Here is a 17,144-nt window from a genome sequence, read left to right as displayed (position 1 = left end):
ATGGGTGGGTGGGGGGGGGGGGGGGGTTCTTTCACAGCTCAACACTGCTTTACCAGCTTGAGAGTTATTAACTTCTCTTATTTCATAAGAACTGCTTATAAACATGATTTTAACTTGACAAGTTTCAGAAGTGCCCCTTAATTATCATTTCTCCATCCCAAATACATGTCTTGTATTCAAATCCTACTGAAGCAAAGTACTATTTTTATACTACTAAAATGTACTTCAAAGTATCAAAAGTAAAAAACATACTTAGCACAAACATGTAACAACATGTAAACATGGTTTAAATGAATATTTACAGTATGTTCTATATATGATATTTACAGTATATGATATTTACAGATGTCTATATATTGATATTACGATATGTTCTATATTATATGTTACAGTATGTTCTATATATATTTACAGTAGTTCTAATATGATATACAGTATGTTCTATATATGATATTTACAGTATGTTCTATATATGATATTTACAGTATGTCTATTATATGATATTTCATAGTATAGTACTATAGATATTTACATATGTTCTATATATGATATTTACAGTATGTTATATATATGATTTACAGTATATGTTCTATATATGAAGTTACAGTATGTTCTATATATGATATTTACAGTATGTTCTATAAGATATTACAGTATGTTCTATAGATATTTACAGTATGTTCTATATTGATATTTACAGTATATGTTCTATATATGATATTTACAGTATATGTTCTATAGATATTTACAGTATATGTTTATATAATGTATTACAGTATATGTTCTATATGATATTACAGTATGTTTCTATAATGATATTTACAGTATGTTCTATATGTATTTACAGTGTTCTATATAGAGTATTTACAGTATATGTTCTATATATGATATTTACAGTATGTTTCTATATATGATATTTACAGTATATGTTCTATATATGATATACAGTATGTTCTATATATTCTATTTACAGTATGTCTATGATATTTACGTATGTTCTATATATGATATTTTTCAGTATAGTTCTAATAGTATATTTACAGTAGTTCTATATATGATTTTACAGTATGTCATATAGATTTTACAGTATGTTTATTATATGATATTTACAGTATGTTCTATATATGATATTTACAGTTTGTTATATGATATTTACAGTATATGTTCTATATATGATATTTACAGTTATATGTTCTATATATGATATTTACAGTATGTTCTTAATATGATATTTACAGTATGTTCTATATATGATTTTACAGTATATGTTCTATATATGATATTTACAGTATATGTTCTAGATATGATATTTACAGTATGTTCTAGCTATGATATTTACAGTATATGTTTATATATATGATATTTACAGTATATGATATTTACAGTATGTTCTATATATGATAATTTACAGTATGTTCTATTATGATATTCAGTATATGTTATATATATGATATTTACAGATATATATATGATATTCACAGTATATGTCTATATAGATTTACAGTATGTTCTATATAGATATTTACACTATGTTATATATGATATTTACAGATATGTTTATATATGATATTTACAGTATGTTCTATATATTGATTTTACAGTATATGAATTTACAGTATGTTATATAGATATTACAGTATGTTCTATTATGATATTTACAGTATATGATATTAATATAACAGTGTAATTTTTTGTTCATATATGATATTACAGTATGTTCTTATAGATATTTACGTATATGTTCTAATAGATATTTACAGTAGTTATACGATTTACAGTATGTTCTATATATGATATTTACAGTATGTTCTATATATGATATTTACAGTATGTTCTATATAGATATTTACAGTTTATGTATATATATGATAATTTACAGTATGTTCTATAAGTATTTAAGTATAGTTCTATATAGATATTTACAGTATATGTTCTATATGATATTTACAGTATGTTCTATATATATATTTACAGTATGTTCTATATATGATATTACAGTATAGTTCTATATATGATATTTACAGTATTTTCTATATATATTTACGTATAGTTTATATATGATATTTACAGTATTGTCTATATATGATATTTACAGTATATGATATTTACAGTATGTTCTATATATGATATTTACAGTTATTTCATATATGATATTTACAGTATGTTCATATATGATATTACAGTATATGTTCTTATAATGATATTTACAGTATGTTCTATATATGATATTACAGTATATGTTCTTAGATAGATTTCATTTAGATTATATTATACAGTAGTTCTATATGATATTTACAGTATGTTCTATATATGATATTTACAGTATGTTCTAATATGTATTTACAGTGTTTTATAATAGTTACGTATGTTCTATATATGATATGTTACAGTATGTTTCTATATATGATATTTACAGTATGTTATATTATATGATATTTACAGTATAGTTCTATATATGATATTTACAGTATATGTTCTATAGATATTTAAAGTATATGTTCTATTATTTTCAGTATATGTTCTATATATGATATTTACAGATGTTCTTAGATGATATTACAGTAGTTTATAATATGATATTTACAGTATGTTCATATATGATATTACAGTATAGTTCTATAATGATATTACAGTATGGTCTATATCTGATATTTACAGTATATGTTCTATATGATATTTACAGTATGTTATATATCTGATATTTTACAGTATATGTTCTATATATGATATTTACAGTATGTTCTATATATGATATTTACAGTATATGTTCATATATATGTATTAGTATATGTTCTATATAGTATTTACAGATGTTCTAATATGATATTTACATTATGATATTTACAGTAGTTTCATATGATATTTACAGTATGTTCTATGTATAGATATTACAGTATATGATATTTACAGTATGTTCTATATATGATATTTAAGTATGTCTATATATGATATTACAGTATGTTCTATATACGATATTTACAGTATATGTTCTATATATAGAATTTACAGTAATGTTTATATAGATATTTACAGTATAGTTCTATATCTGATATTTACAGTATATGACATTTACGTATATGTTCTATATATGATTTACAGTATGTTATGTATGATATTTACAGTATATGTTCTATAGTATAATTTACAGATAAGCTATATATATATTTACAGATATGTTCTATATATGATTTACAGTATATGTTTATAGAGTATTTACAGTATGTTCTATATATTTACAGTATGTTATAGTATAGATTTACAGTATATGATATTACAGAATATGTTCTATATATGATATTTACAGTATATGTCTATATCTAATTACAGATATGAATTACAGATATTGTTCTAATATGATATTTACAGTATGTTATAGTATGATATTTACAGTATATTCTATATATGATATTTACAGTATGTTCTATATGATATTACAGTATAGTTCATATAGATATTTACAGTATGTTCTATAAATATTCAGATATGTTCCTATAGATATATTTTACAGTATATGTTCTATATATGATATTTACAGTATATGTTCTATATATGATATTTACATAGTTATAGTTATATTATTTACAGTATATGTTCTATATATGATATTACAGTATAGTGATATTTACAGTATGTTCTATATATGATATTACAGTATGTTCTATAAGATATTTACAGTATGTTCTTATATGATTTTCAGTATGTTTTTATGATATTTACAGTATGTTCATATATGATATACAGTATATGTTCTATATATGTTCATTTAGTATACGATATTTAAGTTATTTTATTGATATTTACAGTATATGTTCTATATATGATATTTACAGTAGTTCTATATATATTTACAGTATATGTTCTATATTGATATTTACAGTATATGTTCTATATATGATATTTACAGTATATGTTCTATATATGATATTTACAGTATGTTCTATATAGATATTCAGTATATGTTCTATAGTGATATTTTACAGTATAGTTCTATATATGATATTACAGTATGTATAGTATATGATATTTACAGTATATGTTCTATAATGATATTTTACAGTATATGATATTACAGTATGTTCTATATAGATATTTACAGTATGTTTTATATATGATATTTACAGTATATGTTCTATATATGATATTTCAGATATGTTCATATGTATTTACAGTATGTTCTATATATGTATTTTACATATATGTTCTATTCATATGTATTACATATGGTTCTATATATGATATTTACAGTATGTTCTATATAGATATTTACGTATGTCTATATAGATATTTACAGTATGATATTTACAGTATATGTTCTATAATGATATAAGTTATATAGTATTACATATATGTTCTATAGATGATTTACGATATGTTCTATAATGATATTACGTATATGTTCTATATATGATATTACGTGTATATATATTACAGTATGTTCTCTATATGATATTTACAGTATATGTTCTATAATGATATTTACAGTATGTTCTATATATGATATTTACAGGTATAGTGTTCTATATTGATATTTACAGTATATGTTCTATCTATGATATTTACAGATGTAAGATATGATATACAGTATATTTTCGATATATGATGATTTACTTTATAGATTTACAGTATGTTCTATATATGATATTTACAGTATGTCTATATATATATTACGTATAGTTCTATATATATTTACAGTATATGTTCTATATATGATATTTATAGTATATGGTCTATAATAGATATTTACAGTATATGTTCTATATATGATATAATTATATAGATTTACGATGTTTATATATGATATTACAGTATGTTCTATATAGATATTTTACAGTATGTTTATATATGATATTTACAGTTGTTCTATATATGATATTACAGTAATATGTTCTATATAATGATATTACAGTATATGATTTACAGTATGTTCTATAGATGATATTACAGCAGTATATATGAGATTTACAGTATGTTCTATATGATGATATTTACAGTATGTTTATATATGATATGTTACAGTATATGATATTTACAGTATGTTCATATATGATATGTACAGTATGGTCTATATGATATTTACAGTATGTTCTATATATGATATTTACGTATATGTTCTATATATGATATTTACAGTATGTTATAGATATGAATTTAACAGTATATGTCTATATATGATATTTACAGTGTATGATATTTACAGTATGTTCTATATATGATATTTTACAGTATGTTCTATATATGATTTTACATATATGTTCTATATATATTACAGTATATGTCTATATAGATATTATGTATATGTTCTAATATGATATTACAGTATATGTTCTATATTTGATATGTACAGTTATGATATTTAGTTGTTCATATATGATATTTACAGTATGTTCTATATATGATATTTACAGTATGTTCTATATATGATTATTACAGTATATGTTCTATTATATGATATTACAGTATATGTTTATATATGATATTACACAGTATATTGATACAGTATTTCTATCTATATTTACAGTATGATTCTATATATGTATTTACAGTATGTTCTAGATATGATATTTACAGTATGTTATTATATATGAATTTACAGTATCTGTTCTATATTGAGTATTACAGTCTGTATGTTCTATATATGATATTTACAGTATATGTTCTATATCTGTGATTGGTGTTGACCCCCCAGATCCCAAAGATATTTGCTCATAAGAGAAGTCTAACGAGGTGTAATTGAGTCTAACTTGACCCATGAGATAATAAAAAATCCTCATGTGGAATAACATAAATGTATTTGTCTGAGAGCGACATTTTGGCAAAACAAAATTACAAGCCCATCTAATTTATAGAAATGTTTAATTGTTCCTTATTTGGAGTAATACATTACCACTTCTGTACTTTTCTACCTAGGGTTTTAATAATTTCAGAAGAATAATAAAATGCTTTATTTTTGTCAGTAGTTTTCTAATAATGTCCTAGTAAGTTTCCTGGAAATACCCAAGAAATTGTTAATTTATTATAATAACTATTCTTCATATATATATATATATATGTTTGAATATGTGTAACATGTTCCAACTATGTTATATATATATATATTACATTATATATCTCTTTTCCAAAAAACTTCTAGGAAGTCACATTAGACAATCAGGGATGTGTCAAAAAAATTGTTGCGCACACACACTCACGGGTTGAAAAATAAAAAAAAACGGGGCTAAATTGAACAATCTAGGTTTTAATCTTCAACGCACATCCAGTTAATCATCACGGAGATTAAAAAAAAAAAAATAAGCATGCCATTGAGAAATCCACCATAACCGCTCATTCCCTCAGCAAGCATACTTCTACTACTACTACTACTACAGTGATACTTTTGGCTACAGACAGTACAATCCTACCGTAAACTATTAGTCTAAAACAGTAGTGCGCAAACACGTTTTGACCTTCTAAATAACGACAGAGAAGAGTTGTGAACCACTTGTCTTATATATGTATATATAGTTCATATAACGTGTGAACAGGGTAGCAGCATATTCAAGTAAAAGCATCAGGAGAGAACTTGGTGCCCGGAGCAGCAGAGATGACACCTGATCATCACACATTTGCTAACCCATAAACAACAACACAAGCAATGCACTATACACGACGACATGACGTTTTATATGGAAATATCTTGATGAGATATGTTGGTAAGGTGGGGACGTTAACCCTTGTGTTATCCTCGGGTCAAACTCACCCGTTTTATAATCAGAAATTTGGATTTCTTTCAACCACATTGCCCAAAAATAACATGGATGATTCCATACAACATTCTTCCGGTAAAATTAATGATTGCTTTCCCTGAATTTTGGGGTGTTTTATTTAATCTTATAGCATTTTAATTCTTCTTTTCTTTTTTTTCTTCTTTTTTTAATGGTTTCAAAACAGTATCCGGACTTAACTTTGACGTCTACCCATCTGAGATCCACTCAACATCATCTGATCCTAACTATTCAAGTCAAAATGATTCATAATTTCTGCCTTTTTAACTACAAACCTAGGTATAATGTGATCTAAATGAGGTTTGTTGACCACAGAGTCCAAGAATAAGTGTAAAACCTGTTATTAAACCAGCTCAGGTTTTTTAAAAAAGTCTGAAAAATATGAAAAAAGTGACAACAAAAAAAATCGGAAAAGCACAAAAAAGCACAAGTTCGTGGTTAACGGGAAGACAAGTCAAGGGTTAAAAGCTAAGTGACCTATGTCTACAGATCAGTCACAGTTTCTCAGTCATTGTATATTTGGCTACATTCTAGCAGTGAGTGGAGTGTTATTCACAAGAGAAAATCAGTCATCAAAAATAAATTAAATTACACAATTTATACCAAAAAAAAACACATTTTCAAGCAGTCCAAGTCTGCCGCTTCTCTGAACAAACCAATCGTCACACAGTCAATAGTCTGCACTCAATTATTTGTCAAAGGAAATCGCAAACTGGAGGTCATTTTAGCACTTACTGTGGAAATACCAATGTCTGGGAAAAAGCTGTCTACAGGGCTTTGTTAAAAGGAGCTTAAGGTGGGATTTTAGTCGAGCAGCACATTTTTAACCTCTAGAGTTCACGGAGTACATTCCACACCATTTAATATGCAATTTGAAATACATCAAAATGGAAAGCTGGCTGTTAGTGTTGAGTGAGTTCATTCATAGACATTGTTGGAAAGATTCACATGTCTTCTGTTTTTTCCCTCTCGGTGTGTAAGACATGGAGGGTCTGCGCGGCATGGTCCGCCCAATGGACGAGCTCCAACAGGACTCGATAGGTCCACATCTTGAGGCCGAAAACCCCCCCGGCGCCATCGGTTTCCTACACAGAAGAGAGCGAGTGAACATCCACTGCCTTTCATTATTACTAGATCCAGCACAATAGAACGAGACCAGCTGCTGGGTAGTGGACGGGTAGGCTCAAGTCGGGCTGAAATGAGTCCTCGAGGAACTTTAAATCAAAGTTACCAACGTTGTAAGGGGTGATTATTACTGTCGCACGCCGGGCCGACGCTAATGGCGACACATGCCATGCAGACTGGCGGCGCTTGGAAACCCTTTTGTGGACCTTGGAGGACCAGCTGCTGTTTGACTGTACAACAGACTGTCAAAACCAGTGATGATGTTTTATAAGCAAGTGATCACTGAGTTGAGAAGAAGAAAAAAATTGGATAAAAATCAGCTCCTACCTTGGGATATTATTAATTTGTAATGCTTTGTCCTCTCTGCACTATATGGTCTGTTCTTTGCACTTTAACACATGCACCTTAACACATGCACTTTAACACATGCACTTAAACACATGCACCTTAACACATGCACCTAAACACATGCACCTAAACACATGCACTTAAACACATGCACCTTAACACATGCACCTTAACACATGCACCTTAACACATGCACCTTAACACATGCACCTTAACACATGCACCTTAACACATGCACCTTAACACATGCACTTTAACCACTATCTGCACTTTATAATGTAAGCTATGTCATGCTTTGTAATTTGCTGTCTTTATTTTTGCTCTCTAACGTATGTTGATAACATGTATTTTGTAAAAACTTCAATAAAGCTTTTTTTTTTTTAAAGAAAAGAAACCCTTTTGTGCTGAATGTCTCTAACATGTAGATGAGCTAATTCTACATGAAGTTATAATAGACGCATATAGGTGACTCATGTGGGAGACAAAACTGAATTTGATGGAGACAAGCAGGGCGGCTAGGCCACTTTAATGACATCACAGGGTAGTCTGGTTATCACCAGGCCGAGCTCATCACATTTAATATTGAGCGTTGGTCTGCTCTGTATCTCCTCTGCAAAAAGAGGCGGGACCAACGGCCTTCAACCAATCAGACCAACGATCCGGGTGACGTAGAAGTGGCCGCTATAACCAAGAAGCTGCTTGGTCGCTTCCCTATTGTTATTGTGTTAAACCCGCCAGTAGCGCGCCAGGTAGATAAGCCAGTTTGTGATTGGTTCCTGCAAAATTATGTTAAGCAGGAGAATTAAAGGTGCAGGTTTCCAGACCGAGCTGCAGGGCTAATCAAATCGCCGGTAGAGTGGGCGGGGCTTACCCAGTCTAATCATTTTGGCAAGTAAAATTAAGGATTGTAAATGATTTTGAACATGTATAGTGCATAAAGTTTGAGTTGACTGACATACAAAACCCTTACATCAGATTTAGATCCTTGGAGAAATCCCAGGATTGGAAGAAAAACTTTGGATTTGTAGCTATGTTTTATCCTTTCTGTAACAAATACTGCACCTCATTGCACTGGTGGTCTGGGGTAACTTCTAGCGTCGTGTTCTCAGTCTCCGCCAGACTTTTGGTGCTATGCAGCAGGTGCTCCAGCCGGAGTCGGACGTTCTTCCTCGTGGTCTCGTAGTCGCCATCCAGCTCCCCCCATTCCTCCTCTTCCTTCAGGATGAGGCAGTGGATCAGCCCCAGGCACTGGCGCAGGGCGGCGTGCAGCCACTGCACCTGCTGCTCCGCGCTGGGCTCCTCCGAGTCTAGGGACGGGGACACCATACGTCCTCCGTCAGGGGCGTGGTCCTCCAGGAAGGTCTCCTTCTCTTTCTAAAAAAGGGCAAAGAAAAGAGATTTGCAAAGCAGATGCAAGGTGCTTCTTGGCCTTGTAGTTGGGCCTTTCATTTGATTTATTTACATTTGATTTATTTATATTCAGTTACAAATGTACCACTAAGTGACAGCCATATTGATCAATTAAAAGGTGTCTAAAAAAAGAAGAGGAGGCACAGGAGCATGACAGCAGAGAGACACATCCAATGCACTCTATCCATTAGGCACCCCAGGGGAAATGGGGGGGGGGGGGGGCTTTTAGCGTGATTACACTGCACCACATAATCTTTCAAAAATACCCAAGTGCATACTGGTGAATGTTAACGGGGATACTGCACAGTAAAAGTAAGACATAAGTCAAATGCGACAGGTAGCTAGCTGCTGGCTACGAAACATGGTCCCATTAAAGTAACGGGAAGGGTGTGTGTGTGTGTGTGTGTGTGTGTGTGTGTGTGTGTGTGTGTGTGGCACGTATGAGAGAAGCACAGCGACTGTGTAAAGTGATAACTCACGTATAGCTGGAGCAGGCGACTACATTCGTAGTGCAGTAGCCGGGCCAGAGCCACCGCTCTCCCGGTCTGGGACGGGTCGGGCACCGGCGTCTCCGGCGCGGGTGTCCGCTGCTCCTCCGGCTCTGCCATCAGCTCCCCAGCCCCTGTTTCACGTCTGGTGGGTTAGCAGCGAGAACCGAGCCCCCCACCCCCCACCAATGTCGTCGACGTTGACACCAAAAATAACTATTCTCCACGCGGAATTCTTCGTTTTTGTCCAGGGACCGGAGAACGTCACGGTGGCGCGTGCCAATGAGGTGTGTGGGTGTCGGTGTTCATGTTGGCGTGCACGCACCGAGAGGGGCTTTAATTGGTTCCGCAGGACACGGGGGCGGTTTTAGGGGGGCGCACAGGAGGGCCTTTCTCTCCCTTTCACTGTCTATGGAAACACGTGACCATGTGGCCCACCCATCCTTCTACAATAATGTCAACTAGGGAAATATATATATACATATTTTGAATATAAAGATAGGAATATATGTAAAATTTGTATTTTATTAGGGGAGTTTCATATTCATAAATCATAAATTCATCAAGTTCATCAAGACCTTACTTTAAACTATTCCAAATTGAAATTGACAACTATATATTTTGAGTCTCTCAAATTAGTAACAAATAAGAAAGCTATAACTATATCTGATATATACTCCAATCTATGTAATTAAGAACATTTGTAGTCAATATTATTTCCTTTATATTTCTTTGTGTTATTATTACGCTGAATGTTTGTCACATTTATTAAAAAAAAAAAAAAAGAAAGAAGTTGAAATGAAGTATTTTCTCTTAGACTTCTGTACCATCGGACGTCTTTCTGCAACCAGTGGACTCGCCCCCCCCACTGCAGGTCTTGGGTTTGTCTTGTTCACGTTGACGTCAACCTGTCCACGGCTTAAAGATAAAAATGTCCTATGGCTAAATCTGGCAAACTTACATCATTTGGATTTTTAATAAGTGTGTTGTGTCCCTGATGTGATGGAATTAGTAGAATTGTTGGGACTTTTGTTGGGATAGAGTGTGGTCTAGACCTGCTCTATCTGTAAATTATAGAACGGTCTAGACTGCGCTATCTGTAAATTATGAAACGGCTCGACCTGCTCTATCTGTAATTATAGAGCGGTCTAGACTGCTCTATCTGTAAATTATAGGTGGGTCTAGACCTGCTCTATCTGTAAATTATAGAGCGGTCTAGACCTGCTCTATCTGTAAATTTAGGGAGGTCTAGACCTGCTCTATGTGTAAATTATAGAGAGGTCTAGACCTGCTCTATCTGTAAATTATAGAGAGGTCTAGACCTGCTCTATCTGTAAATTATAGAGAGGTCTAGAACTGCTCTATGTGTAAATTATAGAGAGTTCTAGACCTGCTCTATCTGTAAATATAGAGAGGTCAGACTGTCTTTGTAATTATAGGGGTTGGCTCTATCTGTAAATTATAGAGAGGTCTAGACCTGCTCTATCTGTAAATTATAGAGAGGTCTAGACTGCTCTATCTGTAAATTATAGAGCGGTCTAGACCTGCTCTATCTGTAAATTTAGAGGTCTAGACCTGCTCTACTATGTAAATTATAGAGAGGTCTAGACCTGCTCTATCTGTAAATTATAGAGAGGTCTAGACCTGCTCTATCTGTAATATAGAGAGGTCTAGACCTGCTCATGTGTAAATTATAGAGAGGTCTAGACCTGCTCTATCTGTAAATTATGAGCGGTCTAGACCTGCCTATCTGAAATATGAGGGTCGACTGCTATCTGTAAATTATAGAGGTCTAGACCTGCTCTATCTGTAAATTATAGAGAGGTCTAGACCTGCTCTATCTGTAAATTATAGAGAGGTCTAGACCGCTCTATCTGTAAATAGAGAGGTCTAGACCTGCTCTATCTGTAAATATAGAGGTGTTAGACTGCTCATGTGTAATTATAGAGAGGTCTAGACCTGCTCTATCTGTAAATTATAGAGCGGTCTAGACCTGCTCTACTGTAAATTATAGAGCGGTCTAGACCTGCTCTATCTGTAAATTATAGAGCGGTCTAGACCTGCTCTATTGTAAATTATAGAGGTTAGACCTGCTCTATCTGTAAATTATAGAGAGGTCTAGACCTGCTCTATCTGTAAATTATAGAGAGGTCTAGACCTGCTCTATCTGTAAATTATAGAGAGGTCTAGACCTGCTCATCTGTATTATAGAGGTGTGGTCAGGACCGGCCTCGTGTATTATAGAGCGGTCTAGACCTGCTCTATCTGTAAATTATAGTGCGGTCTAGACCTGCTCTATGTGTAAATTATAGAATGGTCTAGACCTGCTCTATGTGTAAATTATAGAGCGAAACACATGATCTCGCCTTTCTCAAAGGATTTCAAAATCGTCCTAATATATAGATTTTTATAGTTTTATTTCTGTTCATCCAAATAGAATATTCTATGGACATTTTTGAATATGTGTTTTATTGTAATCTTACAACAAAGCTTAGTTTACACCAAGAACCTCATTTGGTTGTAGTGGTTGCTCACAGTTCATTAGTTTTGTAACTTTTGTAACTGAAACTATTACGTCAACGTGGAAACGTGGGATATAAATCTCCTTTGTACAATATCTGCAATCTTCCTGCAGTCTTTTAAAAGCAATGTTTTAACATACACACATATTCAAACACAAGGGTGAGGAAACAAAGAGGTTACAAAATATTCATTAAGTGGAAAAAGAAGTGTATGTGATCTATAATATTAGAAATCCTACTCCCTGATATAAGCAGCTCCGTGTAGCTACGTACTTGATAGGACTACTGTGTTCCACTCCATGGAGATAAAGGCTTTCCTTTTTGAAATGTAAGCTTTTTACGTTTTGACAGGTCCTTCAGTCTTTTGTTCCTTTCTTAAATAAAGACGTTTTATGGCCTTCTAGCTAGATTAAACCATCTTCCTGAACTTCGGCACACTGTAAAATAATCTGTCTTCCTCGCTCTCTCTCCCACACGACGCCCCCATCTTCCTTCCTCCGCTCCTCGTTTTCCTCCCACATCATTTCCTCCACATCCTGATGACCGCCCCCCACCACCACCCTGTCCCACAGCTCCCCCTCCCCGGGCAGCTGTGTGTCCTCATGGGTCCCCCTGCCCCACTGCAGAGCCTGCTGGGACGCCAGGGAGGCGGTGGAGGCCAGCGTGCTGACGGAGCTCAGGGTGAGGAGGGTGCTCTGTGGGTCCGCTACAGTGCTGGTGGGGACGGTGGAGAGGTGGATGAGCTGGGGGTGGCTGATGCTGGAGAGGTGGGCGGGAGGAGCCGTGGTGAGGTGCAGCAGGGCGGGGACCTGCTGCTGAGGTGCCACCTGCACCACGTGTTGCGTGGGCAGGTGGAGGAACTGACCCTGAGATCCATCTAAGGGAGTCTGTGGAGCGAGGGGGAGCACCACCTGCTGCAGCGGAGTGAGGGTACTGGTCACCACGTCGTGGTTCCCCTGGCTGACGGGGGGTCGGTCGGACCGGGCCAGCACTGGGACAGTCTCTGGAGTTGGAGGGAGCACCGGGACAGTCTCTGGGGTCGGGGTGAGGACTGGGACCGCTTCTGGGATTGGGATGGGACTGCTGATCACTGAGCCCCCATTAGCTGCCAGGGCTTCAGCTATGAGCACCTCAGGGTGGCTCTTGGCCTTGTGGGCAACAACAGAGTCCTTTTTCTCAAACTTCTTGCTACAGATGGAGCAGGAGAACTGGTAGGATGCTCCTGCATCGTGCTTCTTCATGTGCCAGTTTAGGGAGGCCTTCTGACGGCAGGTAAAACCGCAGATCTCACACCTGCCACAGGGCGGAGACAAAGACCAGGTTATAGTCTGAGCTGACTTGATGTTTGAGTTTCATCACTTTTACTACAATTTATTTAGGAGCATTGGTAGAAGTTAACAACATATAACAAATCCTATCTGGCCGCCGTGGCCTTCCTGTTGAGAGGGTCTGGGTCTGTGATTGCCCCGGTCTGGGTGTGGATCCTGACTCTAACATCCCAGATGTATCACGCAATCCAGACCATCAGCAAATTCACTACAACTTCCTTCATACGACATATCTCACCCCCGTGTAAATACACCACATGAAAATAATTAACAGCCCTAATAACAAGTTATTCAAAACTGTACTTCAACAATATTGCATCACATACTGACATGACAAAAGTAAAATAAAATACTAGTGAACATACTAAATCATATCACTCAGGATGGCGCAGACTCAAAGGGTACGATTAAGAAAGTTGTTAATAAACATGGTTTGTAATTAATTTCTTAATTCATACCCAGATATACTATTTTACAGGATAAACTGGATGTGTTATAGTAATTCTTTTGATCTGTAAAGGATTCAAGTAGCTGGGATCCATAGGGAAGTGACAGGAATTTACCTTCTGAAAACCTTGTTAATTAGTCCAAGACCTTGTTTTTTTATTTTTATTTAGTTGAGATAAAAACTGAATTTTGTCATGTACACAACACTCAGAATGTTTGCAGGAAGAATTTAAGAGAATTTGTATTATGGGGTTATTTTAAATGATCACATCTACATTAATAAGACTGAACCTTGTCACAGTGGCCAGCCCTATTACATAATATGTCTAATATGATCATATAATAGTTCCTCCTCGTCCACAGCCCACATTGGGACATGTAGCGTCGCTGCTACTCACTGTATCGGCTTCTCCCCCGTGTGGATCATCCTGTGCACGGCCAGGTTGTGGGAGCTCTTGAAGGCCCGAGCACAGAACTCACAGATGTAGTCTCTCTGATCTGGAGCCGGGGACACCAACACAGGACAGGCAAAGACAATTAGAAGTGGACTTTTTTTTTTTGCCTTGGCCCTTCAAGCATCTCCGAAATGTTGTAATTAGCTTCGCAATCCAACGTAAGGTACGGTGCCAGTCTTAACACGGTGTTAAAAGACATCTGTCACCTGTATGATGTTTGGCATGGCGCAACAGCTGCTTCTGCAGACGAAACAAGCGCCCACAGGAGGGGTGGTCGCACACGTACTTCTTTTTAAGCAGGTGCTGGTATTTGATATGGTGCTGAAATAAAGAGAGAAGAGACAATAAGTAAATATTACAGTAAACACACCCTTAAAGTAACGTCACAGATCTAAAACTAAAAATGCAGCGCACCAATTTAGTTTAATACTGTGGCTATTGTACAGTGCCAAATTTAAGACAGGGCCTTTTAAAATATTTGGGGCTGTCGTGGTTACAGCTGACAGGACGGCAAACCTGTAGGTAGCGTGGGTGGGCCAACACAGTCCCACAGCCCTCGATTTCACAGCGGACGTACTGCACGGGGGGCTTTTTCCTATGAAGACAGAAAAAGGGAAACTGTAGAATAATCATACTTAACGCAAATAGCGCCAGTCGTCTACAGTGCGTGATCCAACTAAGACTGTTACCTTTGTTTTGGCAGCCGAGGGACTTTGTCATCTTTCTGTTGTCTACCTCTCCTAAAATGAAAACAGGTTGCAAAGCTAAATTTGAAATGTCGGCAAACTCATAACCAAAGCTTTACCTATTACAGGCGGGAATCTTCATCCCTTGGTACGGCACAAATGGTTTTAATTTAATGAGGGTTGCTGTGGTTCAATTAAAAAAAATTCACAAAAGCAAAAATACTTTCTATTAATAGAAAAAGTCATGCAAGACCAGTCAGACTGGGGGTTGCATGTGTGAGCAGTAGAGCACATGTTCTACGTTGTGAATGATCAGCTCCGTGTGCTGCTATAAGGACAACTTGACGACTACAAAAGGTTGTTTTTACCCCGTATCTAGGTGGGGTTGTCATTTTGTGCATTAATTGTAGGGCTGGGTAATAAATCATCTTGGATTGTTGATATAGTAGTATGACACGTGTTGTCTTTTCCTGGTTTTAAAGGCTACATTACGTTCAAGTGATACATTTGTCCATGATACTGATGGTAATTTATCAAAAATCTCATTGAGTAAATACAGTCGGGTTGGAAAGTTTGGACACCCCAGGTAAAAAATGTGTATTAATGAGCATAAAGAAGCCAAGAAAAGATGGAAAAATCTCCAAAAGGCATCAAATGACAGATTAGACATTCGTATAATATGTCACAAAAAGTTGTGGGAAGGGGGGGGTAACAAGGTATTAACTCTGCAGGGGGCCCAAACTTTTGCAGACGCCATTTTTTGTTTTCTGTTATTTTGAAACTGTAAATGATGGAAATAAAATCTAACTTTTTGTGACATATTATACGAATGTCTAATCTGTCATTTGAGGCCTTTTGGAGATTTTTCCATCTTTTCTTGGCTTCTTTATGCACACTAATACACATTTTTACCTGGGGGGCCCAAACTTTCCAACCCGACTGTATTTTGTGAAAGCACCAACTGTCAACCCTACAATATCGCCGCAATATCGATATTGAGGTATTTGGTAAATAATTGAGATGAGATCTGATTTTCTCTGTATTTTCCCAACTCTAGTTACTTCATATATCAAATTTAGTCAGAACCAATATGAGATGTTCTGGGCTTTAATGTTGGCCCTGGATAAGTTTGGTCTGACTATACAATGATAAAAGAAGATGTTAAATTTGTAACAATTCCCAAACACACACGGCGAGGGAAAGGTACAACGCATAAAATGCAGGTAATGGGCGGATCTCTGATATCAATCGGCTATAATCTAGTCCTGCATACTTTAATCACACGACACCTGAATAAAACCACAATCCAGGCCACTGATAACAAAGCTATATGTTTGATCAATATGGGAAAAAACAACAACACACTCCTGCATGTTCCCCACATATAATATAGCCTCTATCAAAGATGGACATGGGCCACCATTACAAGTTACTGAGTTATTCTATATCATAGGAAGAATAGGACCATATTTATATTGTTAACTCTCTTTATGGTGCACTAAGAAATCCTTTTGTGAGGCGCAGGATGTCAGACAGAACCAATCGGTGAGGGGGGGGGGGGCTTCACTGCATTG

The 17,144-nt window shown here is 35.0% G+C and overlaps 1 protein-coding gene across 2 annotated transcripts in view; it reads right to left on the bottom strand.

Annotated features, from left to right (window-relative positions):
• Positions 1 to 12,590: 12,590 nt before the first annotated feature.
• The window catches only part of LOC116686582 (E3 ubiquitin-protein ligase ZFP91), a 7,002-nt gene continuing 2,448 nt past the window's right edge, over positions 12,591 to 17,144 (bottom strand). For both annotated transcript variants that reach the window (XM_032511609.1, XM_032511610.1), the window contains exons 7-11: positions 15,574 to 15,624; positions 15,401 to 15,479; positions 15,091 to 15,205; positions 14,828 to 14,927; positions 12,591 to 13,947 (exon numbers count right to left, since the gene is read on the bottom strand). In XM_032511609.1, the coding sequence (XP_032367500.1) occupies positions 13,059 to 13,947; positions 14,828 to 14,927; positions 15,091 to 15,205; positions 15,401 to 15,479; positions 15,574 to 15,624 (1,234 nt within the window). In that variant the 3' untranslated portion in view covers positions 12,591 to 13,058. The remainder of the gene's footprint in view (positions 13,948 to 14,827; positions 14,928 to 15,090; positions 15,206 to 15,400; positions 15,480 to 15,573; positions 15,625 to 17,144) is intronic.

The sequence above is a fragment of the Etheostoma spectabile genome, unplaced genomic scaffold (assembly GCF_008692095.1).
Source record: "Etheostoma spectabile isolate EspeVRDwgs_2016 unplaced genomic scaffold, UIUC_Espe_1.0 scaffold394, whole genome shotgun sequence".
Taxonomy (NCBI): Eukaryota; Metazoa; Chordata; class Actinopteri; order Perciformes; family Percidae; genus Etheostoma; species Etheostoma spectabile.
Note: the sequence above shows the minus strand (reverse complement) of the source record. Positions and strands in the feature narration are given on the sequence as shown.